Here is a 26028-nt window from a genome sequence, read left to right on the forward strand (position 1 = left end):
GTAGCACTGAGAATGCATTATACAGTACTGACAAGCACTGTACTACATTTCTGAAACTGAGTTCTACCAAAGAGTCAAAGGAATTAGATTTTTGAAATGGAGTACAATGTACTGACACTACTGTAAAGCACATTTAGTACTGCAACAAAGAATTAATTTCCTCTGGGTGTAAAGGTGTATCAACTCTAAGCCCATCTGTTCACAAAACTTATTAAATCTATTTTATGAATTTTTAGCCCTCTCATTAGCTTACATCACTTTCATATTGTAGGTATGTTTTTAGCATTTGTTGAAAATAAATAGCAACCATACTATAAATCATTCTGTACAAAACAACAATTAGTCAGAACTACAATCCCATTCAAATGGTATATTTCTCAAGCTGTAAACTCAGAGATTCTTGTCAATTTAATTTTAACTGGAACGGTCAACAAAGGAACAACTAAATGCTAGGTAACAATAGGCCGATGAGCTTTACATCAGTGGTAAGGAAATTATTGGAGAAAATTCTAAGGGACATTTGGAAAGTCAGGGATTGCTATTTGTGATGAATATTAATGATTTGGATATGAAGGTATGAGGTATGATTAAAAAGATTGCAGGTGACATGAAAATTGATAGTGTTGTGGATAGCAAGTAAGGTTGTCTAAGGCTACAGCATGGTAGAGATCAATTGGAAAGTTGGGTGAAGTGTTGGCAGATGGAATTTAATCCCAACAAGTGCGAAGTGACGAAATTCGGCAAGTCAGATAGGGGTAGGGCATATATGGTAAATGATAGGGCACTAAGGAATGTTGATGAACAGAGAAACCTAGATCATAGTTCCCTGAAAGTGGCAACACAGAGCAAATAGGGTGGTGAAGAAGGCGTACAACATCTTTGCCTTTATAAGTCAGGGTATAGAATATTAGTGGAGATGTTATGCTGCAAATTTACAAGACACTGGTTAGACTGCACTTGAAGTATTGTGTGTAGCTCTGCTGACCACAGTATGGAAAGGAGGAGATTGTGCTGGAGAGAGTGCAGAGGAGATTCACCAGGATGTTGAGAGGATTGGAGTACTTTAGTTGTGGGGAGAGATTGAGTAGGCTGGGCTTGTCTTCCCTGGAGCAAAGGACACTGAGGGGTGACCTGATAGAGGTATGAGAAGCATAGCTAGGGTAGATAGTCAAAATCTTTTTTCCATGGTATAGGTATCAAAAACAAGAGGCCATAGATTTAAGTAGAGAGTTAAGAGTTTTAAAGGGAATCTGAAGGGTACGTTATTTTATACAGTGAATGGTTGATATCTGGAATGCACTACCAGAAGTGGTGGTGGAATCAGATACAATTACTATGTGTTTGAGGCATTTAGACCAACACTTAAACAGATAAGGCATAGTTGGATATAATTCTAATGCGGGCAAATGGGATTAGTGTAGATGGTCATATAGGTTGGCAAGAACGTGACAGACCAAAAGGCCCATATCTGTGCTAATGACTGTATAATTCTATGACTCTATATCAAGTTCAGTGTATGAATTTACACAGGAACCTGTGATTATGAAAACTCTAATGGATTCCATTCTCTGTGTCTTATCTTAATAACTAACTTGGTCCCTGAGTTAGGAAGGGGAAAAAACAGCTTGTATTTCTTTATCTTATGACCTTTGCTGGAAAGTGCAGGTGTGGCTATCATGTAAAAAAAGTTTCAGGTTAGTCCCAACAGCATCTGTTGTCAACGAGTTTGCTTTTGGGTAACGTTCAGGGTCACATGTAAACAATAGCTACACGTGAAATAATGATATGTTACTGATGCCCGTGAAACTACTGAAAAATATATTTTGTTCTGGAAAGGACACGCAAAGGTGTGTGGCATGTTGAACCAGCCTTAAAGTTTATAACCTGTTTTAAACACTTCAATGACCTACAGGATTGTTGAAACTTGTATATTTCCTCTTCAGTGGGAAAACTGCCAGCACGAAACTTAAGATGGTCTCCATTTGGGAACAAAAACTCATCTTCCGCTGTACTGCTCCACAAGCCAAGTAGACCAAGAGTTCTGTTGTAGAAAGAATGCGGTAAGTAGACCCTTGCCTGAAGAAAGCCACCTATGGCTAATTCTACTGTAACTTGTAGTCCAGAAAAATAAACTGCAGAGCATCTGATTCCCTTTTGACACACCAGTGCCAATTGGTTCTGACTGAAGTGGTATACTTCTGTGAAGAAGAAAAAAAGGGAAAGGGCTGTTATTTACTAACATTCAGCTGAATTATAGATATAAAATTAATGATCAAAGCTGTTGAAAATGGTGAATGGCTGATCATAGTTCTTAGTATTTGTATAAATGAAGTGAACTTAAACAAGTCTCACAAATGCACGTTACATTATGGTAAAGTAACAACAATAAAACAATGTGTTAATTCGTTAATGACATATGCTTTTGAGAAAAACAGTTCACAGTGGGTAACTGATAAGTGGGATTTATAGAACAGCTCCCTGATAAGCATTTAGTAAACCAAAGTATTTCTTAGTTATATGAAATAAATATTGTTATATCTAAACAACATCTAGGTGTTAAAATGAATGTTTGGAAATCTGCAGAAGTACAGTTATGATAATTTGATAATTTAGATATGTTGTAGTAGTTACAATAGACATTTTACAAATTAGTGTTTGGATGATTTCAACTGACTCTTTTGCTAACCTTACCTAAATCTTCAGCCTTATTTAATATGATATCTTTATCATTTACTGCAACAGAAAGTTCATTTTCAGACTTTGAACATCCCCACTCTACCTGAAAAGAATACAAAAATTTAGGGCATTAAGTTTCTGAAATTTCGGGACCTTTTTGAAACAATATCTTTAAGCAAACAAGGCATAACTCTGTGTATTAAGTGCTGGTACTTACTTTCATCATTACCATCCCTTGATAAAATGCAGCTAACTTTACAAAGATCACAGGAGTTATAAAGGTGTTATCCTTGATCATTAGGTCACTTTGGCCTTGAAGAGTAAATATGTTATTTCCTTTGGCTGATGACAGCCTGACAATGACGTATTCTCCAAGTCCATGAAATATGTAATCAACTCCATCAAATGTTTTCATATGCAGGGTTCCATAAACCTGACCTTAATAATAAGAGTTCATTTTTAGTCTATTTATCACTACGCAATATCTATTTTAAATCTGTGTTCTTAAAAGTGCAATTTATGAGCTTCATTCTACTTAGACTATGTCGATGATTGGTCTTCTTTCCCTTCCATGCCACAGCCAATTACATCTTACACATTTCTTATGTTGGCTACTAGTTACTATCACTCTGAATGACTTACCCCCTAATTTTTAACTTCCTTTCTTGACTGTGGGGATTGATTAACTTTGGCAGTTAGAAAGTGCCACGAATCCACTTGTAGGTCCAAAAGCCTCCTCAAAAAAATCTGTAAGAATATTTAGAAATCCCCTCTCCCCCAAACCCCCTCAGTGCTCCATAAGACAGTTAGATGTCAGGTTTCATCCTTAATCTGTGCTGCATTAGCTTAAATCACCTTGGTGGCACTCAGTGCTAAGAGGGGTTGAAATAAAATCAGCCAGAAGTTTTGCTTCTGATCCTAATAGAGTCATAGAGTTGTATAGCATGGAAAAAGGCCCTTTGGCCCGTACATGTCCATGCCGACCAACATGTATAATCAAGCTAATCCCATTTCCCAGCACTTGGTCCATATCCCTCTAAACTTTTGTCATCCATATAACTGTCCACATACTTCTTAAATGTATCTAATGTACCTGCCTCAACCACTTCCCCTGACAGCTGGTTCCATATATCTATCACCCACTGTGTAAAAAAGTTGCCCCTCAGGTTCTTATTAAACCTTTCACCTCTAACCTTAAAACCATATCCTCTAGTTTTCGATTCCCCAACCCTGAAAAAAGACTGCTCACCCTATCTATGCCCCTCATGTTTTTATAGACCTCTGTGAGATCACCCCTCAGTCTCCTACTCTCCAAGGAATAAAGGCCCAGCCTGTCAAACTTCTCCCTATAACTTAGTCCCTCGAGTCCTAGCAACATCTTTGTATTTTTTTTTTGCACTCTTTCCAGTTTAATCACATCCTTCCTATAACAGGATGACCAAAACTGAACATAATACTCCAAGCGTAGCCTCACCAACATCTTGTACAATCATAACATAACCTCCCATCTTCTATATTCAGTGCCCTGACTAATGAAAGCCAGCATGCCAACAGCCTTCTTCACTGCCCTGTCTACCTGTAACTCCACTTTAAGGGAACTATGCACCTGTACTCCAAGGTCCCTCTGGAATGTTGTGAACCTTGCTGCACTGTGCAAGATTTTGATGAAACAGACCCAGGAGAAGGCATGCTGTCACTATTAGGTAGGTTACCAACAATGAATAGACTTGTAGATAAAGAGTATGATGCTGGGAGATCTTATGAACCCATACCCGACATCAGTACATTTCTTCAGGGAAAGTGAAAAATAGTGAATATTAGAGGGAAAAAGTAACATAACTGCTGGGAAACTGTGCTTCTTTGGTTTCTTTCTGGTGCCCAATCTATTGGTTCTGTATTTACATCCTACACATGGCTTCAAATTGATGGTGGTTTGGGTAGACGTGTTTAAGCTCTCCTTTGGGATGGTATACAATATAGTGGGTAAGATTATTGTTGCCTTTTGCCTGAGATTTACTATGTAACATAACTGTCCAGCTCACTTCTGACTTCCACTCCTCTACATTGAAGCAGTGGACGTCAGATTTGAGCTAAAGGGCAGGTGATTGCACATCTGACTTTCTGCTCTTGCTGCTGGACTTACTCCATCCGGAGTGATGCCATTCATTTTAATGGGTCGCTGACTCTTGAGTGAAAAGGTAAGAACTTATTTTTCTTTCTCTTTTCTTACCGTTTCAATTAATTTCTTAGACATTAGGGTGATTTTCATTCAATTTATCACTGTTTCAATAAGGTTTAAAATTATTTTTTGTCCATTTGAACTTCTTTTAAATGTCTCTGATTATTAAAGCTATTTAAATCAGTTCACGAATCTTGACATCTGTGAGTAAGCCATCAGAAGATTCTGGTGGTAAGGCTTCAAGATCTGCAATATAAGGCCTAGTCACTTGCAGCCTGCTCTTTGCGTGAGAACTCTTGGGTGTAGAGGGTTAGTTTGGCCAGCTCTCTATGTAGTTAGGCAGCAATTCAAATCCAAGTGATCTGGCCCAATAACAATTCTATCCTCCCAAGGAAAACATGATACTTCACAGTCATCTTGACTTTAGTCATACTTCCTCAAGCTGATTAAGGAATAGATGCCTTGAATCTATAGCGTGCTTTCCGAAATTGTAGCTCAATAGTGATTGTAAAAGGAAACAATTGAGAAAGAGGAAACAACTTTTGAGAAAACACCAAATAAAATGAATCCAGCTAGTGCAGTGGAATTCACATAATGATAAGCCACAAGTGTTATAATGTAAACTTAAATTGCCATTCACTTACCCAAACCTAATGAAGTATAATTTTCACATTTATCAATAGGTCGTTTTTCATAGTACAAATTACATAAGGAAGATTTTCTGCAACACCATTCATAAGGTTCCAAGTCCCCCTCTGTTAATTAAAATATAGATGTCTTAGTAATATACAATTATGATTAAAATTCAATGTTTAAATACATAGGAAGGATTATGTGAAAAGTTCGACTGTAACAAGTTTCGGGATTGTCTTTTGGGGGTGGAGAAGGGGTCACATATTGGCCTGATCATCTGACTGCAGTTAGATAGGGACACTGTGGCAATGTTCTCTTTGTGGGCAAGCTTGTCTCTCACTTTGATGCCTACTCATTGCTACGTGGAAGTCAGAGACAAGTAGGAGTCAGGTGCTGGCACATTCATATACCTTAGCTGTGCTGAGCTGAGGAATAATAGTGACATTTCCCCTTAGTTGTAACACAAGCATTTTGATTGAAAAGGTAAAAGCAGGTTTTTTTTTCATTTTAATTAAGATTGATGTCTTTAATTAAGTTATTTTAAAAATACATTTTAAGAAAATTTATTATTTTAAAATGTTGTTAAAAATTGAGTATTTTGACACTTTTGACCATCAGAAAAATTTTAAAGCAGTTCAGTAGCCTTTGACCATAGTAAACTGTTAGAAGGTCATTGGGGCAATTTGGAGTGGGATCTCAGGCTCTCCACTTATGGACCACTTCACTTTGTGCAACAGTGAGGCCTGGGGTTTATTTGGAGCCACAAGGCTGCAAAAGTTAAGTTCAACCTTGAGAACAGTTCAGGGACATACTTGATCCAGCCCATTAGGTAGTAAAGCACCAAAATTCTCATTAATAGAAACAAAAATAATTCACACACCCGGAAGGTATTTGGCCCTTGTACTCAATTCAGAAACTGTCCTTGGGTCAGGTTTTACACAATTTCATTTTCCTTTCACCCATTTTTTAAAGTTCTTCTTCTTTCAATATTTGCCCACATGATAGCTGCACAGCCCATTTTTTGCAGCCAGTGACTTCATTGGTTCCAAATGCCTAAAGCCAGCGGCCAATACTCATTTTTAATGTTCGCTCCCAACAATTTTAAAAAGATACCCTACTTTTCTATTTATTTCTGTGTCTTACGATCAAAAGTAGTGCAAAATTTGTGGTGAAATAAAACAAATTTAACTGATGGTAAGTACTTTAAAAGAGGAAAGGGGAACTGAAGCTCAAGGAGGGAAGAATTTCTGCAGTTTTCAGGTCATGAGAAATGAAGAGTAAGATCTGATCTCAAACTTGGCAGCAGCTGTTAACCATGTACACATTTTTCAGCAATAGTCACTTAAAATCAATCAGCAACTGAACCCTTGGCTGGTTTATCTAGCATCTCTAATCTGGGTACCAAAACCAATTTGCATTCTTCCTACAGTTCCAGCCAAGATGTTCTAACAACATTAATTGAACCATTAACTGAGGGCAATGAAAACATTTTAATCTATACTCACTTATGTGGTCCTCTATTGTTGTTGCTTCTTTAGAATAAATAAAGTAACGGTCAGTTATGCCCGCAATCAAATATCCTGAACTGTAGGTGCACCTTCGACCAGCTGTGAATCTATTAGGTAATGCAGATTGAAATGTAATCCTTTTATCTTCCAGCTTCTGCTCAGACAAACTATTGAATAGCATAATCTCAGGTATAAAACGGTTGTCTTCCTTCGCTTGTGTCTCATGGCAAGGACATGAATGTATATTGGTATTCCAGGCAGAAGGATTTGGTTCAGTTAGATGCCAATGCCAACACTTCTGCTGGTAGTTTGTACCATATTTACCAGTGTTTTGCAGATCCAGTTGATAAACCCATTGTCCACGGAGTCTGGTGTTTCCAATTGTTTGATCTGGCCTGTACCTTCCTTTTGGCCCATAGGTATTAATCTTTTGTGTTTGTGGGTCATTGTAAAATATTCCTTTTCCATTTGTGTAGCCCATCAATGCTCTGTGGAATAATCTCTGACCAGGATACCAGAGCATTGCAGCATATTTTAACAAAGCAAAGGAGAAAATCCCATCTGTAGTCAATATGCATTGAAATGTATTGGTCTGTAAATAAATATTTGTTAGGAAAAATCTTACATTTCTCTTATAAAAAATTATGTCAAAGGAAAATGGTACAGTTGCACAGCAAATGACTAAGCCAACTCAAAAAGTTGAAATCAACTCAAAAAGTAGAAATTTAGAGAGGACAGTTGGTTTATAAGAGAATGTATTTTTTCTGCATAGGGAGGCAGATTTCACAGTGAACTATGATTTTCTTACTCATGCATGTAATAAAAAATATCAAATATGCAAGGAAAATGTAGCATCTTGGTCAGTATCTAAAAAAAATGTTTAAAAGTTTGAATGTGACCTTTCATCATAACTTGAAATGTGGACCTTAAAGTTAACTAAAATATATTTATTAACCAATTCTCATGAAATATCACCCCCAAAAACATAAAACTTTCTCTCCTTTTTTGACACTAATCAAGCAAAATGAATTTTAATTATCCTGATCTTATATTAAATGTCCTTATTTGAGTTTAATTCATAATTAAAATATTTATAATCTGTTTATTGTTACTATTTTAATAAATCTATTTAAGTTCAGAATTCTGATATTTTCTTAAATTAAATGAAAAGCACACAAATTTATGCTCTGAAGTTACACCATCAATAATAAAGAACAATACTAGGGAGCGCAATAGGACATCAGGATGTGTTCAGACTAGAGAGGACGCAGAGGCAATTTTTGTTGGTGTTTCCAGAGTTGGATAATTGTAGTTATGAGGAGGGTTTGGCTCAATTGGGGTTGTTTTCTTTTCAACAAAGGAGACTGTGGATTGATTTAGTCAATGTGTACAAAATCATGAGTGGCCCAAACAATGTAAACAGGAAGGACCTAGTTAGGAGAAAGAGTAATTAACTCAAAATTAATTAATAAAATGATTCAAAGTAAATTGAGGGATTTTATTTGGTCTCAAGCTGATAACCTGAATAAAGGAAGGGAGGAAGAAACACTCATCACATTTAAAATGTTACTACAAAGCTCTAAGCGAAAACCTAGGAGGTGGGATTAACAGAAATACATCAGTTTTACCTATGTGGACATAATATTCCTTCTTAATGTGCCTTAAATTTCAATGATTCTTAATACTTTCATCTGAAATTCTTCTATCCACTACTTTAGAAGGGACATTAATCTGTTTAAAATAAAGTGGTTAATGCCACCAAAATGAATAATAGAATTTGACATGTATTGACCTGAGTATATCACAGTATATTATCAGGACCATAAACCTTTCATAAAATTATTTCCATATAAGGAAAAAATCAAGAATTATTGTTGGATATATTTGCAAATTCATACTACAAAAAATGTCATTACAATGCATGAAGAAACCAAGTTACAATTCTATTTATTGCTGGCTCCTTTTTTTCCAACAAGGAGAAAAATCTACAAGTAAATATCTTACCTAATGATAATTCTAATATAGGCTCATAAAGGAAGTTGGTATGTGTTATGTGTATTGTTTTGAGACCATTAGAAAACAATATTAGGGTGGAGGAATAATTCAAGGACCACAGAATGTATAAGAAGTCCAGAGGAAGAGAAGTAGCTACAGATAAAGATGTTGAGGGAAGAATTGCTTATCAGGCACTAAGCTTTTCTTGATCCTATCTGGACCCAGAACTTACAGTTAAATTTAATGGCCTTACTTTCAGCACAAGCTTCTCTTTGTCATCTGCAATTTTTTTAAATGATTTTGCTTATTGTTAAGCCCATTTTCAGTCTATAAAATCTGTGCACTGATATTTATCACAGTAGTGTAGCGGTTAGCGTAACACTATTACAGCGCCAGCGACCTGGGTTCAATTCTGGCTGCTGTCTGTAAGGAGTTTGTACATTCTCCCCGTTTGTCTGCGTGTGTTTCCTCCAGGTGCTCCGGTTTCCTCCCACATTCCAAAGACCTATGGGTTAGGAGCTGTGGGCATGCATGTTGGTGCCGGAAGAGAGGCAACACTTGCGGGCTGCCCCCAGCACATTCTCAGTAACGCAAAAAAACACATTCCACCGTGCGTTTTGATGTACATGACTAATACAGAAATATCTTAAATGGCAATGGACTCAGAATGAAACTAGAAAACTTAATACATGATCATTTTTCACTGAGTGCAAATATATTTACCCAGATTTTAGTTCAATTAACTTGAATTAACTAATTTTATACTTCACTGACCTACCTGACTCATATTTCTTTTTTGAAATGAAACTGGTAAGATATGATCCCATGTTACTTTTAATATCCATCTGGGGACAAAATTAGTGCTGATGTTCTTTGCAAAATACTTGTTTACTTCTTCAGTGGTTCTGTTGAAAATAATTTGAGAATAGAGATCGTTCTTACTCTCATCATACACCTGAAATGGGAACAACAGACATGATTTCTGTTTCTTTCATCCAAAAATTTTAAAATATGTTATTTTCTTATGTAGAATTTATATTATTCATCCAACACCATTAAAAATATATGTGCAATGCCAGCAGATATTTGAAGAAACTAAATTATGGTGTTTAACAAGCAGGAAAATGTTCTATCAAGCACTGCAGATTGCATCATTCTAACAGTACGATGAAAGTATGTTCATTTAAAATCATGTCAAGTCAAATTGTGAAGTAAACAGGGTCTTAAGTCATTCAGAGCTTAATTGTTGTTTTGTAAGTGAGCCTTTCTGAATGGAATAAAGACCCTCATGTCATTATCAGTTCAGTTGTCTTTTAATCAGGAAAATCTGCAAACTGAAATATATTTGTCAATTTTATGGTTCATTTGAAAACAACACAGCACTTAAGATTGTTTTGTACCTGTAATTAAGTATGACATCTAAAGTGCAGCATTATATGCACTGTAATATAATACAAGTATAGTATATACATTTATTATTTAGGGATCTACTCTAAAATATCAAAATTGATGCTGATGTTCTTTGCAAAATATTTGTTTACTGATTATACATCTGTGATGGCTAAATAACCTATTTACAAAACAAAATAATCATTAAATCATTTTGCCTTTCATTGAGTTAGAATTTAGTCAACAAATGTAAAGTGGATACACACAAGTTTGGTTGACGTAATTCTTTCCAAAGTCATAGCACTATTTTCTTCCTTTATCTCATTTATTTATTTACTCTAATTTGATCCAGTGTCCAGTTTTCAGTGTCTACTTCTCAGTGTCTACTTCTTAAATATAGAAACAGTCTTGTGCCTTTTAAGAATTTTGAGTCTAGTATCATTGATATGAAGTTATGCTTCCAATGGTCGGGGTGTCTAGTACTAAATATCCATCTCAAAATAAGGGTTCAGCCATTCAGAGCAGAGCTGAGAAGGCATTTCTTCACCCAGATGACTATGAATCTTTGACATTTTCTACCCAAGAGGGCTGCGGAGGTTCATTCACTCAGTATTTTCAAGACAATATTTTAGCTATTTAGAGAATCAAAGGATATGGGGTTAGTGCAGAAAGGTGAGGCTGAGATATAAGATAAGCTATGACCTTAGAATCAGGTTTAGGTTTATTATCACTGACATATGTCGTGGTTTGTTGTTTTGCAGCAGGTCATGCTGAGGGGTCTGTTTAAGTTTGTGTTTACATCTTTAAATGTTTATATGTATAACTATCAAAGTTTTTTTTGTGCTTTCAAATGTCTCAGATAATGAAAGGCATTTGATAATATTGAAGTTGATTTAAAGACTGTCAGGGCCTCAAGTTGTATTGCCTTGAGGCCTATTTGACACTCACTTGCCAATCTTTGGGGATGACCCTGGAACCAAGGCCTTGAGGTCATGTGGAGCTGTGTGGCTGACCATGGGGTTAGCAATGGTGGTGGGAGTGGATGAGAAGCATGGGTGGTGGGTGGCAGATCAGACTGAGCAAGATCCAATCCATTATATCATGCATTATGTGATATAACATTACTGTCCCAACAAAGGAATATGTTTTCTGATTTTTCTATCAGCAACATTACAAGAGCTTCATTTATACTGGTCAAGTTCATACCATAACTCTCTCATTTGTTTGCTGTAATGTATTCTGCTGACTTGGGTTTATCTGAATTGCAACTGACTTACAACAACGTTATCAAGCATTAAGACACACTTAAATTTCTCCCTAGCAGAAGTAGTGAGATGATGAGGAACTGGGGAAGGAGGAATGCTCATCATGTCATAATTTTTGATATGTTACTAAGGTAGAATAGAATCTTATTTGACCCAAGATAGGTGAGTATGGTGACCAAATTAAGTATCTGCTGCACATGTATGGTTGCAGCTGCTTGAATTTGGCCATCAATTATACAACGTTCAAACAAGCTGCTAGAATTTGCTCTCTTTACTCATACATTAAATATGACCATTTGGCTGAGGTTTGAAAATTCAGTGGTGCTCAGGAAGCTGTACTTCAGCAAACAAGAAATTGTCCTAATCAAGAAAATATGCATGATTTAAAAGGCAAACCTGATATAATAACTTCCCATGCCCTAAAGTGAGGTCTGCATCATCCCAGAACACAGCCAACATAGGCACCGTTTCATTGCCTTCGAATCCGTTCTTAAATGGGTTTGGATATAAATATTTCTCATTTGACTGAAAATTTTGAAACTGAATCAGGCCATTATCTGAAAACTAGAAGAAGAAAAATTGCATGTAGGATTACAATGCAGGTATTTTATCACATTGTTTTCCAGATTATAGGCAATGAAGAGTAAACTGGGGCCCCAAAAATGTAGTTCTATGTTATTTTCCCATTTTTTACATATTAGGAATATCTAAATAGGCTTCAAGGTTACATGATTATAGAGACTACCAAACATCTTTGTACTCTTTACACCTTTGAACTTTTGTAATATCAATGATATTTCTTGATCATCAATGTATTTCCTGTAACGAAGCATAAATGTTCAAAATTTAATGATACCTACGGTAGTTAAAGAAATGTAGTGATAAATGCACTGAAGCTGGTATTGAAACTCCTGAACCAGGGAAGGGAAAATCAGCTTGATTTGCAGTCAATGGCACTTATTTGAAAGTTTGTATATATGGATGTGAATGAGGACACATAGTGATTGGCTGCTATGCCTTCAATCAAATAGACTGTCAATATTCATCTAAACATAAGTGAAGTATCCTCAGTTAAAAGATCCTAGGGACAAAACATTTTTGTTTGAATAGTGACTTTCATTTCCCTTTGCCTCCTAGATCTTTGCTTAATAATCCCCATTGATTGGGGGAAAACATTATGATGCTGGAGGAACTCAGCAGGCCCATTCTCACTCAGACCCATTGATGGGGGCTTGGGTTCTGCAGTTGGAGGTGCAGGTGGAGATCTGTGCTCCATGGAAGTCCATTTGCAGATCAAACTAATAAAGGTGGCCCTACAAATTTGTCAGTAATTCCTGGACTTACAGATTTTGCAACCAGTGTACAGAAGTCAGAAATTTATTTTAGTTTTGGTTTTAGATCCTCGGGCAGAGGTCAGCACAATCCAGCCCATTAACATTGTAGTTTTTGTTTACATTCCTATATCTCTGTACTCTAACATCAAACCAATCATGTTTAAAAAATGGGTGGTGATTAGCAAAGCAAAACCAAGACTTGTCATTTCGTAAACCAAAACCTCCATTCTGGAAACAACGCACTACTTCCATTTATATATCAGCTTTAACATTTTAAATAGGTCTGCAGCTTCATGGAAGCATTACCAAAAAAACTGGTGCTAGACAAAGTGAGAAGATATTGAAATAGTATGGAAGAATGGAAGGTGATTCCAGTGAAACATCAGATTTAAAGATGGCTTGATAGATTAGTTGTTGTGAGAGCTTTCCCTTGCTGGTGAAGTATAGAACTAACGGGCAATGTCTCAGAATAAGAGTATGGCCATATAATACCAAGAGGAGGAGGATTTTTTCTCAATTATTGGAAAAATCATGTATTGATTTGTGAATCCTTGGAATTCTCTGTGGAGAGCTCTGGATTCCAGGTCATTAAATATATTCAAGGCTGAAATAGATAAATCTTTGGACCACAGAGGAATTGAGTATGAGGATCACACAGGAAAATGGAAATTAGGCCAAAGTTAAAAATAGCCATGCTCTTATTGAATGGCAGAAACAAGTTAAGAGATCAAATGGACTACTCCCCTTATTTCTTATATTGGTCAATATTTGTAAGGAAAACCTTATAAAGAGGAAGCAGAAATAAAGAGATGGAAAGGTTTGAGGAGGGAAATCCAGAGCTTATATCCTTGGCAGCAGAAGCATGGCTGTCATTAGTGGAAGAATTAAGAATGGAGACCAAATCAATTCTAAATGTTTTTGAAAATGTGAAGATCTCTATCAACCTGTATCAGAAAACTAGGAATATCTGAATGGCTTTACCACACAAGATAGATTTTCCAAAAGAAAAATAAACCATTTATTTGGAATTAACTGCAGTCAGATATTTGTAAAGAAACTAATGAGAACTTTTTTCTACTTACATATATTCTATCCCAAACTGAGTCAAGGAATGGAAATCCCATGGGAGGAACGATAAAGGGCGAGTTTACATCAGCACCAGTAGCAGATATCCTTATGTCTCCAACGGCCTCACCATGCAGATAAAGTATACTTTCTGTGAAAATAATTTAAATTAGGTGATAAAATTGTCTCATATCATAATAATAAGTAATTAATGATTTATGATTTAATTTAATTATCTTGTTATTATTTCACAGATTGAACCCAAATAAAGCAATTATTGAATTCTTAAGAATGGAATTAAACTTAAATTTTATTTTGCATGGAATACAAGAACATATGAAATAGGAGCAGGAATTGGCCATATAGCCCTTGAGCCACCTTCACAATTCAGGAGATCATAGCTGATCTGATTATAACTTCAATTCCACATTGCCACCTATAACTGTTCATCTCCTTGCTTATTAAGAATCTGCCTTAAAAAATATACAAAGACTGTTTTTAACCGCTGTTTGAAGAAGATTTCAACTCAACACTTTTTTTTAAATGACTCCTGATTATAAATTCACCCACAATGGCAAACATCCTCTACATATTCATCCTTGTCAAGTCCCCTCAGGATCTTGTATGTTTCAATCAAGTCCTCCCTCACTCTTTTAAACCCTAGTTGACACATGACAAGCTTGTCAAGCTTTTCCTTATAAGGCAACCCACTAGTTATCAGTCCAATAAACCTTTTTTGAACTGTCTCCAACACATATACATCCTTCTTTAAAAAAGAAGGCTTTACACAGTACATATTTGGTAACATCAAAGCCTTTTATAATTGAAGCATAACCTCCCTACTTTTGTATTCAATTCCCCTTGCAATAAACAAGAACATTCTGTTAACTCTCCTAATTAGTTACTGAAATTAAATACTAGCCTTTTGAAAATTATAAACTAGGCCACCCAGATCCCTCCGCATCTCAGAGCTCTGCAATCTTTCATCATTTAGATAATACTTTTTGTATTTTTCTTACCAAAATGGTCAATTTCACAATTTTTCACATTATTCTCCATATGCCAGGTACTGCCTGTTGTCTATCACCATTGACTCACCTTTTGTCCAAAAATCTATCTCTGCCTTGAATTATTCAACCTCAGAGTGCTTTGGGCTAGAGAATTCCAAAGACTGACAACCCTCTAAGAGAAAGAAATTCCTACTCACCTCCATCTTAAATGGGTGAACCATTATTTCAAAAATAAGACACCTAATTTTAGATTCTCTCATACTGGAAAAAAATCCTCTCAGTTTCAACCCATCAAGTACCTTCCAAATTTTATACTTATAGAAGAATGAGAATTTTTTTTTAAATTTCAATTAATTTACACCCAACCTGTTCAACCTTTCCTTATAAGACAAACCCTTAACCCCAAAAATTAAATTTTCCATGAACTACCTTCTTAAATAGGGACAAAACTTACACAGTGCTCCAGGTATGATCTCACCAATGACATAACAAGCCATTCCTACTTTTACGAAATGAGCAGATGAAAAGTTAACGCTGTTTCTTTCTCCACGGTTGCTACCTAACCTGCTGAGTATCTCCAGCATTCTTGGTCTTTATCCCTACTTTTATACTCCAACCCACTTATATTCAATACCAACATTCCATTTTCCTTTTTCATGCATCAATCCAGCTCAGTCCACAAGTACTCCCAACATCATACCCCATCTCCAAAATTTTGTCCACTTTTAACTCATCCATATCCCTTTAAAAGTTTTTTTACATCTTCCTCACATTGTTTTCCCATCTTAACCAGCACTCATCTGCAAATTTAGCTGCAATACACTCTGTCTGTCATTATGATCAATTGTAAATAGTTGAGCTTTCAGCACTAATGATGTGGCATCCCATTATACTTGCCAACCTTAAAACTATCTACTCATCCTGCTTTCTGGAAGTTAACTAATCCTCTCTCCATACTAATACATTACACCAAAAACAATGACCTCTTACAGAGAGCAAGGACTATGAAGTGGTAGCAAGTTGCACTTGAACAGTAGAGAGAACAAATAAACTGAGAAAGTTAGGAAAGAGTTAATAAACATTAAAACAAAACACAGAAACTGTTTGCAGGTTTAATTTAACTAAAGAACCCAATGCAAAACAAGGGGACAAAAAATGTACAAGTTATTGTGACCAGAATGAGAGGTGCAAGCAGATACAATAACTTTTAAGAGTGAATTGGATAAATATTTGCAGGAAGAAAATTTGCAGGGCCACTGGGATAAATATAGATAGTGTTTTTAAAGAGCTAACAGAACCACAATGGCTAAATAGCTTCCTTTTTGCTCTTTCATTCTAAGATTGTGCAAGATGCACTTTAAGTAATTGTTATATTAATATCAGTGGTAACATTACTAAAAAGTTAATCCAGAGAACAGTTCGTGATTTTGTAAAAATGATTCCTAAATGAAATGTTTCTATAAGTGGAAAGTTACATATGAAATCCGTGGATAGTGGTAGCTTTGGCGTCCAAATTCTCTTAGGGAAGGAAATCAACACTCCTGATATGAACTAACAAAAATGTGACTCCCTAGTCCCAAATTAATGTGATTGATTGTCAACTACTCTTTGAAGCAGCCTAGCAAGCTATTGATTATTAAGAGTTTTAATCAGCTTCTATTTAGCTCACCACAAGCAGAAATCATTTAATTATACCCTTAACAAATGTAAATTAGATTTAACTCAAGTGAATGCAATTGCAAAGAGTAAAATAAATGTTAATAGAAAACAGAGAGCTAAATCATAACTTGAAAAATTCACTACATTTGTTCATTATAAAATTATCAGATGATTGATTTGACAATAATTCAATCCTGAGGTTAAGATGGTAAACATAAGTAGTTTAAGCTTCATATTTATGGCTTATGTCCCTTCGACTGTGATTGGATTACTTAAATTTGTCTAATGGGCTGTACTTAATAGAATCTGGATATTAAGGATGAGTTTTCATATTATTCTAAATTTACAGAGTGAAGCTTAACCTTCAATTATCTCCAGTGCATCTGTGTCCACGCAATGAGAAAGCATTACAAAGAACATAAAAGCTACCAACATATCTGTTGCTGTGGCACCAGCAAGTGATACTTATCAGTTTAGGGGCTCGGGATGAATGTTAAACTCAGATGCAATGATGAACCCTCATATTGTGTTAAGCAAGCATGTTAACCCTTACAGTTGGATTCTGTTCAGCGGAGACTAAATTTAACTTCTTTGAAAATTAATTTAAATCAAATATTGAAGCCTACAGATTGCTTACTGATTGGCAAATTATTCTAGTAAAAAGACTGGAAGGTTCAGGCTTGCTTCCCAGTTTGTCATCACATGTTTTATGTCCGCAAGGGTAGCAGTAGGTTGGTAGTCTCTAAGCTCCAAAACACTCAGCCAGGATTTCTGCTCTTAATTGCTCCTTACTTACTGGTGTGGAGACCTATACATAGGAACATCAGTCTTGGATGGAGCGAGGTAAGGTGTGGTGTATGTCGTGGACGGATAGGATTTGGCTCAGCTTTGATTATCCCTAGTGTAATACCTGCCACCATGACGTAGCTAACGGCTGAATACTGCATGAGTGAGGAATGGCCATGGCCATGCCACAATGCAACGTGAGTCAGGATTTTCGGGAGAGGAGAGAAAATTGAAATAGGAATGATTATTAAGAAAACTGGTATTTTCAGTCTGTGTCGTATAACAACAAATGAATTTAACAGCATGCTATCTACACATGACAAAAAATCTGTATTTTTCCACTCACAATAGCTTAAAATTATTCATTGCTTTGTAATTCATTTTTGCCTAAAAATACAGTAAGATCCATGATATACTTAGAAAACTCATCTTGATGCTTGCCTTTCAAGTTATCAGTCAATTGGATTATGGGATATAAATCTTAAACAACATGATTATTATAATGTTTCTGATAAACAATGCTGAACATTATTTTATTCGACAAAGTAGACTCATGTTATAACACACCATTTGCTACTTGTAGATCACAAGTGTCATTGGATGAGCAAATGCAATTGTATATCTTTTCCACATTTGTGCATTTGCTATTTGTTTGGCAAGATCTAGACATCGAACATTCATCAATGGCAGTGCAAGTTTGGCCAGTACCATTGAATCCCTGGTTGCACACACAATAAAAACTCCCCACAGTGTTGATACATGAAGCTTCTGAATGGCATCCTTGATTGCTCAGCTGACATTCATTGATATCTGTGCATATCTGTCCATTTCCTAGAAATCCCTTCTCACAAAAGCACAAGTATGAGCCTGGAGTGTTCATACAGCGTGCAAGTTGGTGACAGGACCTTTTCATATCCAAACACTCATTGATGTCTTTACAGTTGAACCCATCGCCAATGAAACCTGGTTTGCAGGTGCAGGAAAATAATCCAGGTTGGTTGGAACAAAAAGCATCTTGGTGGCAAGGGAAGTTATCCATCAAGCATTCATCAATATCTACACATGTTGCTCCATTATCTGAAAATCCAGTGGTACAAACACACAGAAAAGAGCCAACTGTGTTAATGCATATCTGATCATCCCGACAAATTGCATTATTTAAGCATTCATCATCATCACTGCAGTTATGTCCATCTCCAATAAAACCAGAATTACAAAGACATTGAAAGGAGCCTTGTGTATTCAGACAAGAAGAGTTGTTGTGGCACGTATGACTATTTGCACATTCATTAACGTCTAGGCACTCTGTTCCATTTCCGATAAACCCAGCCAAGCATTCACAATAAAACCAACCCAAAAAATTGATACAGTTGGCATTCATGTTGCAGTCAGATGAATTTGCTATACATTCGTCAATATCAATACATTCAAATCCATTGCTTTCAAAACCAGCCTCACAATGGCATTCAAATGATCCCAATGTATTCACACAATATGAATCCAATTGACATAAGAATAATACATTAGGTTGTCTGCATTCATCTATATCTTCACAGTATAATCCATCTCCCACAAATCCTTCATTGCATTGGCATATATAGGAAGCTTCTGTATTAATGCAGGTGCTATATATGTGGCACATGGTCTGGTCTTGCATGCACTCATTAATGTCATAGCATATAGTCCCATTTCCTTCAAATCCTTCATGGCACTCACACTGATAAGCTCCAATAGTGTTGTTGCAAGTTGCCTTTTCATCACAAATTGAATACTCTAATGCACACTCATCAATATCTACACATTCAGTTCCATTTCCAAAACATTCATCCATATCTGTGCAGTTCAATCCATCAGCAACAAAGCCAATGCTACATGTACAAAAGAATGAACCAGGTTGGTTGATGCAGAGAGCATCTGGGTGGCAAAAAAATCCATTGGCCAAGCATTCATCAATATCAGTACACATGTCTCCATTTTCTGAAAAACCAGTGTTGCAAACACACTGAAAAGACCCAGCAGTATTAATGCATATCTGATCTTTCCGACAAATTGTAATGCCTGAGCACTCATCAATATCATTACAATTTTGTCCATCTCCAGTAAAACCAGAATCACAGAGACACAGATAGGAACCCTCTTTATTCAGGCAAAGGGCATTGCTGTGGCATATGTTGTTATCTGCGTTGCATTCATTAACATCTGTGCACTCTGTTCCATTTCCAATAAATCCATCTAAGCACTGGCAATCAAATGAACCCCAAAAATTGAAGCAGGTAGCATATTTGTGGCAGTCAGATGAATTTGTTCTACATTCATCAACATCAATACATTCAGTCCCATTACTTTCAAAACCAGCCTCACAGTGGCATTCAAATGATCCCAAAGTATTAATGCAATATGAGTCAAAATGACATTGGAAAGATATATTAGACAAAAGGCATTCATTTATATCTTCGCAGTATGATCCATTTCCCATAAAACCTTCATTGCACAGACATGTATAAGAAGCTTCAGTGTTAGTACAGGTACTGTAAATGTGACATATGGTGTCATTTTTAACACACTCATTTACGTCAAAGCACAAAGTTCCATTTCCTTCATACCCTGCTCCACATTCACAATGGTAGGCTCCAATGGTGTTGATGCAGGTTGCTTTTTCATGACAAATATCCAGAACACAATCATCAATGTCAATGCAGTCTGTTTCATTTCCTGAAAATCCAGATTTACAACTACAGTAGAATGAACCTTCTACGTTGATGCAGTTTGCATTCTGATGACAAATTGTCTGATTACGACATTCATTAATGTCCAAGCAGTGTCCTTCAGCACTTACAAATCCATTTCTACAAGTACATAAGTAGGATCCAAGAGTGTTGTCACAATCTGCGTTTCTGTCACATATGGAAAGTATTTCACACTCATCAATATCCACACAATTGAATCCATCTCCATAGAAGCCTACGTGGCATTCACACTGGAATGATCCCTCTGTATTTTTGCATGTGGCAGAATCATTGCAGGAAGTGGTCATATTGCCAAGGGCACATTCATCGATATCCAAGCATTCAGTTCCATTGCCAGTGAACCCATGAGGACAGATGCAGTAGAAAGACCCAGGTGTATTGTTGCACATTGCAAAAGGATGACATCCTCCATTGTGACTTTGGCATTCATCAATGTCTATAATTTTTATTGAAATGGATAGAATGAGGTACAACAAACATAAAGTGGACAACAATTTCTTTAGAGTTTTGTTCAAAAGTAAAAAAAACCTCTGTATTCAGATACCATGAAATATTTCAGAGACTGTTAGGAAGGCAAGTATGAGAATTTCATAAATTATAACATTATTATTGATGTGGAATCTACTTGAGCACAAAATTTGCATTTGTATATGTAAAATTTGTGTATAATTGCTATTTATTCCATTATTTCCTTTTTTGAGCCCATAAATAATAGCGATCTCTAAGCCATGGTGTGATTCTGTGATCACCTCTGTATCTATGCACATAATTTTTCCATGTAAACTATGTTACAGTGTCAAGTGATGTTTGGATAGGTTTTGCAGTTAGACCTTCAATCAGTCATTAGCTATATTTTGTTATTATTATCTTACTGTTAATATGCTGCCCCTTTCTGCAATATTAGTTTTAAGAACTTCAGCCCATACAAGATTGATGGGTAAACTTAGAAATGTTTGCTCACTGCAAGGTAAGTGACCACAGATGAGGACGTAAAACTTCTTTTACTTTTCAAATATATAACGTATTTCACCTTTCCCATTGACTACTTGAGTAACTGGTGATCTCGGAACAGATATCCTTGTTTTACAAGTGGCTCTCTGGCCTTACTAAAATTGTGGAGTCATGTAATGTCGAGATATGTGTGTTTCTAACCAGACGATGGGCATAATGCGTAAGGCCAAAACTCAAACTACATTCTTTGCCTGCAACCTCAAATGTAGCATCAGCTGTTTGCCTTAAACATTTTGCCCATGGAAGTCAGGTTTATAGTCAAGTTTATTTTTGAAGTTTCACAATAAGTCTAGGCTTCTGCTGCTGATCTCCACCACATCTCTTAGTTTACTGCTCACTGCTGCATTTGGGCAGTCACCCAAACACCATACTCAGGAAGAGGAGATTTCCTCCAGCCCACAGGAACAGACAGAGTAGGCAGGGGTTTGGACACTTGTTTGCATTGTGAACTTCCCCAGAGTGCAGGAGTTCATAGACTGCATACGTCCTTACAGAGACCACTCCGACACTACCTGTCTGAAACAACTGGCTCCATGCAACCCCTCCTCCCACCATCCACCCTTTTAAAAAAACATGCTTTGTTATTTAGGCACCATTCTTCACTAGTCTGTCCAGATTTTTCTGACCACCTGGAGCACTCTCCCACCTCATCTTTCCTTGCACACTCCAAATATTGCAGCATCCACTCATTCCTCCCCTGTAACTGGAGGATTGTTGCTAATATAATGGTATGCCCCCTTAAGAATTGTCAGCAAAGATGGCACCTACTCTGTTACATTGTAACTAATGCAAACTTGCGACACATCAATGCCAGTGTCAATATTGGGAAATACAATAATGCTTCTCTGTGAACCTCACCTTTAAAGTTCTCTCTTTTTGTGCAACTTTCACAGGTGCGGCTACAGAGCAGCAAGTGCTATTTTAAAGGTAAGGAAAGGATATAGAACACATTGTCACAGCCTGCTTTGTGAAGTGAACCTTGCCACAAATTGTTTTCATATTAGTTCAGGTGTTCAAGGACAGATATATTGTGACAGGTAAGAACAAGCTGCCACAGATGTCATTATATTTGAAAATGTTGCCCCAATTCACTGAAAGTTCTGCCTGTATTTTCCCTCATGCATACATTTGGGAATCTCAGCCCCAAAGCATGCATCCTCATTATTTTGTATGTTAACATTTAAACAGCAGTACTGACCAAGAGTAAGAATTGAAAAATCCTAAAATAGTGGCCTACTGCCAAAACCAACTATTAGCACGAAAGTAAGTTGTAACTTATTTTAAGGACCATTCTTGAATAACTACATGCCAGGATTCTACAAGTGTTGAGTTTAAAGGAGAATGAAGTTCACTCTGAGGAGGATTCAGTCTAGCTCTAATCTGAAAAAATACTCAATAAAAAATGAGACTGGAATGTTTGAACATGATTTTCCTCTCTCACTCTGGCCACATGGGATTTCACAATATCAGCAGATAAGGTGTATAGCTTTAAACAATCAGCATGAGAATTTTGTTTTCTATGGTCTGGGTTTACTTATGCTGTATTTATACTAATCCAGTTGGAATAGATAGGAAGGAAGAGTGCCTTTAATGTATATATTTGTTGTGTTTTTATCATACTGCATGCTATAATATTTCAACTGTGGGGTTTACTCTGTGAATGTTTGAGAGATTATGGTGTTCTTTCCAAAAATGTGCATGTATTTGGTGTTGTTGATTACTCAAGCTACCTTATCCATTTATAACTGGATGTGAAAAATCTAGACTGTGACTGTGTACTACCCTTCACACTCTGTGAAGTAATAGACAAACTTATCTGAATAACTATGGTTTAATATAAGATATATATCAACATATTTTCACTCACACTACAGCAATAATGCAGATCAGGAATTAATGAAAATATTATTTCATTAACCTTGCTAAAATGAAAAAGTAAATAGTCAAGTGGCAGTAGGGAGGTGATATGAGATGAATAGGCTCGAGTTAAGAATGTATTAGATGGAGATATGTTGCAAAATTTATTGGGTATTTTTGTGAAAGTATTTTAAAGTGAGAATATATTGACTTAGTGGTATAATTTTAGTTAAGTATTTAGAGAAAGAAATGATTCAGGTGTTGATTTGTCATGGACACTTACTAGATTCAGCGAGGGTAGCATAAGCAACTAATGCTTTTCATCTTCTTAAAGGTCTTCTTGGTAGATGAGTCATAATTCAGAAATGTACTGCATGTAAGAAGTTGCGTTTTACTATTTAATTACTATAAGTTGATGTAGTAGAGGGTTAATGATAGAATTTCAATGTTTCCCAATCCTCTTACTAATATGTACCATATTAGGAGCATTATATCCTATTTAAATCCAATAATGCCTTTTGAGAAATGTTAACATTTTATCTTATTTTTAGCTATTCATAAAATCTCATCTCACTGGACTGTGAGTATGAGATGTTGTCTCCAGTCTCATTGTATATTTGTGAAAGGATGAAGGTATGTTTCTGATTTTTGTGTATGTGAAATGCTGCAATGTCCACCTTTTTCCATGTACCTTTCATACATAGCAGTGTTCTATCTTGTTCTGTGTATTTCTGAGAAAGAGGGTTGTCCTATCAGGTATGTATGTGGAATATATGAGTGTGAGCTAATGAAGTGTGCTGCAATGTTTTGGTTGGTCTTCTCTTGCCCAAGCTCTTTGCTTGGACAGGTGGTTTGATCATCAGAATTTTTTTGGGTGTCTCATCTCTCACCAAATCTTCCGATGCAGCAACAATCATCACTGCACCACTGTCAATATTACATAATTCACACCAGAAAGGTCTTTTTTGGTGATGGAAATCCTTAATAATCCCCAAATCCCCCTATTTTAAGATGATAACAATTGGAGTGGATTTGGAGGATTATCCTGGCCCCAGTATTAAATGTAGTGTTAAGTTGTTTTGTTACTTTGTGCACCCATGAACTTCCACTTATAGAACTCTTTAGTGTAGAAAAATTCCCCAGGTGCTTTGCAAGTGCTTTGACAAACAAAATTTGACCAAAGCACATGAGGAGATATAAGGACAAATAAATAAAAAATTGGTCAAAGAGCTAGTATAGGGGATGTGTCTTAAAGGAGTAGGGAATGGGTGCAGCTTGGCAAGGAAATTCCAAAACAGGTAGGTAGGCAAAGGCAGCACCAGCAATGGGAAAGAAAATTGGTGAGGCAAAGGAGAACAGAATTGTAACTTCAAAGCTTTCAAGAACTGCAAAACATTCAATATAGGAGAGGAGGCTATGGAGGCATTTGAAAATAAGGATGAGAATTTTAAAATTTGAGATATTGCTTAAGTAGGAGCCAATGACTTTGTTAATCACCTAGGTGACAAATGAATGGAATTTGGTGCCAGTTATGACATGGTCAGAAGAACAGTCAAATTTTGCCTGGACTGCAGTCTATCTAGAGTGGAAGGTGAGAGTCTGGGTATTATATTTATATTTTATCCTATTATCCATATACTTGTGAACTTTAAATATTTCATTACCTAACAAGGAAAAATGTGTGTGACAATGATGTAGTGAATTGTGCTGTACTATATATCTACAATCACCATAGTGGACCGTCATACCCTAAATGTACATAATAGCTATCATGTCCTAACCTATACATGTGTGAGAAGGTCATAAAATGCCTATTTAAGTGTGCACGTGGAGGTGATAGTTCCTCCTACCTAAGAGTGCAAATATCATTAATCAATGCAGTAGCTATACTACCCCGTATCAGGTTCCTGCCTTGTGTATGCTGACAAACTCTTTGTAAGACAAGCTTTTCACTGCACCTTGGTACAAGTGACAATAATAAACCAATACCAATACCAAACAGAGGGCCAGATCATCTAACCAGACATCTGCCCACCACTCAGCTTGGAATTACAGCCACAAAGTGCTTTGCTCTGGAGGCTTTATTGATCCTGTCAAACAAAATGAGTTTGGCAGGCTGACTCTGTGGTGAATTTTGCACTGCTCTGGTTGCCTTAGTGCCTAAAGGAGCTCACTTAATTGTCCTTGCATGTACTGATGATGCAATTTCCTTCATTTCTTAGTTGGTTAACCTGGAAATCTTTGGTCAAGTTTCTTGGTTGTCTTTTTTTTGGGTCAGGGTATGGCATTATACCCACTTCCAACCCCAAAATAGGAATCAACTGAAAAATATCACCAGGATTTCCATGTCAGTCATCTAGGAGAGAGCAAGAATTAGATTTTTTTTTATAATATTAGAAATAATTAGGGCCAGGTTTTGTCTTCATTTAGTTATTTACCAAAAATACCTCGACCATGTCAATTGGTATTTTGGGCAATTACATAGTGTTCACAAAGATCATTTCCCTCCATCTCTAATTCCTCACATCCCAGACTCCCAGACTGAGAAATAACCTTGTTCCTTCCCAGAGACTAACTTGACAAGCCATTCTACTGATTCAACCACCTTCCAACTGGAAACTAAGGTAAGAACTGACAATCACTCAGTTAACTGCCAGTTGGCATCTCAGATGATCCAGCCCAATATTGGAGAAGAGAATTAATAATATTTCTGCAATATGTTAGCAGTATCAATATCTGATCATATCTGTTGACGTATTAATTTCGTGTCTTGGCATAGTAGTTTTTGGTCCTCACTGTCCTTGCAACTGAACTTCTATTATAAATGTATCAAATCCTTCATAATGTATTTCTAAGACAAGAACAAAAATGATGGCTACCCAGAAAGCAAGTCATGTATATATCAGTTATTGTT

At 36.4% G+C, this 26028-nt stretch overlaps 1 protein-coding gene across 1 annotated transcript in view; it reads right to left on the reverse strand.

The window, feature by feature from the left end:
- Positions 1-2102: 2102 nt before the first annotated feature.
- Positions 2103-26028, reverse strand: part of LOC127568012 (fibrillin-3-like) — a 43846-nt gene continuing 19920 nt past the window's right edge. Inside the window, exons 7-16 of the mRNA XM_052011258.1 lie at positions 18208-20682; positions 14062-14195; positions 12042-12209; positions 9876-9946; positions 6994-7163; positions 5500-5610; positions 2894-3114; positions 2692-2779; positions 2164-2198; positions 2103-2111 (exon numbers count right to left, since the gene is read on the reverse strand). Of these exons, the coding sequence (XP_051867218.1) occupies positions 2103-2111; positions 2164-2198; positions 2692-2779; positions 2894-3114; positions 5500-5610; positions 6994-7163; positions 9876-9946; positions 12042-12209; positions 14062-14195; positions 18208-20682 (3482 nt within the window). The remainder of the gene's footprint in view (positions 2112-2163; positions 2199-2691; positions 2780-2893; positions 3115-5499; positions 5611-6993; positions 7164-9875; positions 9947-12041; positions 12210-14061; positions 14196-18207; positions 20683-26028) is intronic.

This window comes from Pristis pectinata, chromosome 3 (assembly GCF_009764475.1).
Source record: "Pristis pectinata isolate sPriPec2 chromosome 3, sPriPec2.1.pri, whole genome shotgun sequence".
Classification (NCBI taxonomy): domain Eukaryota; kingdom Metazoa; phylum Chordata; class Chondrichthyes; order Rhinopristiformes; family Pristidae; genus Pristis; species Pristis pectinata.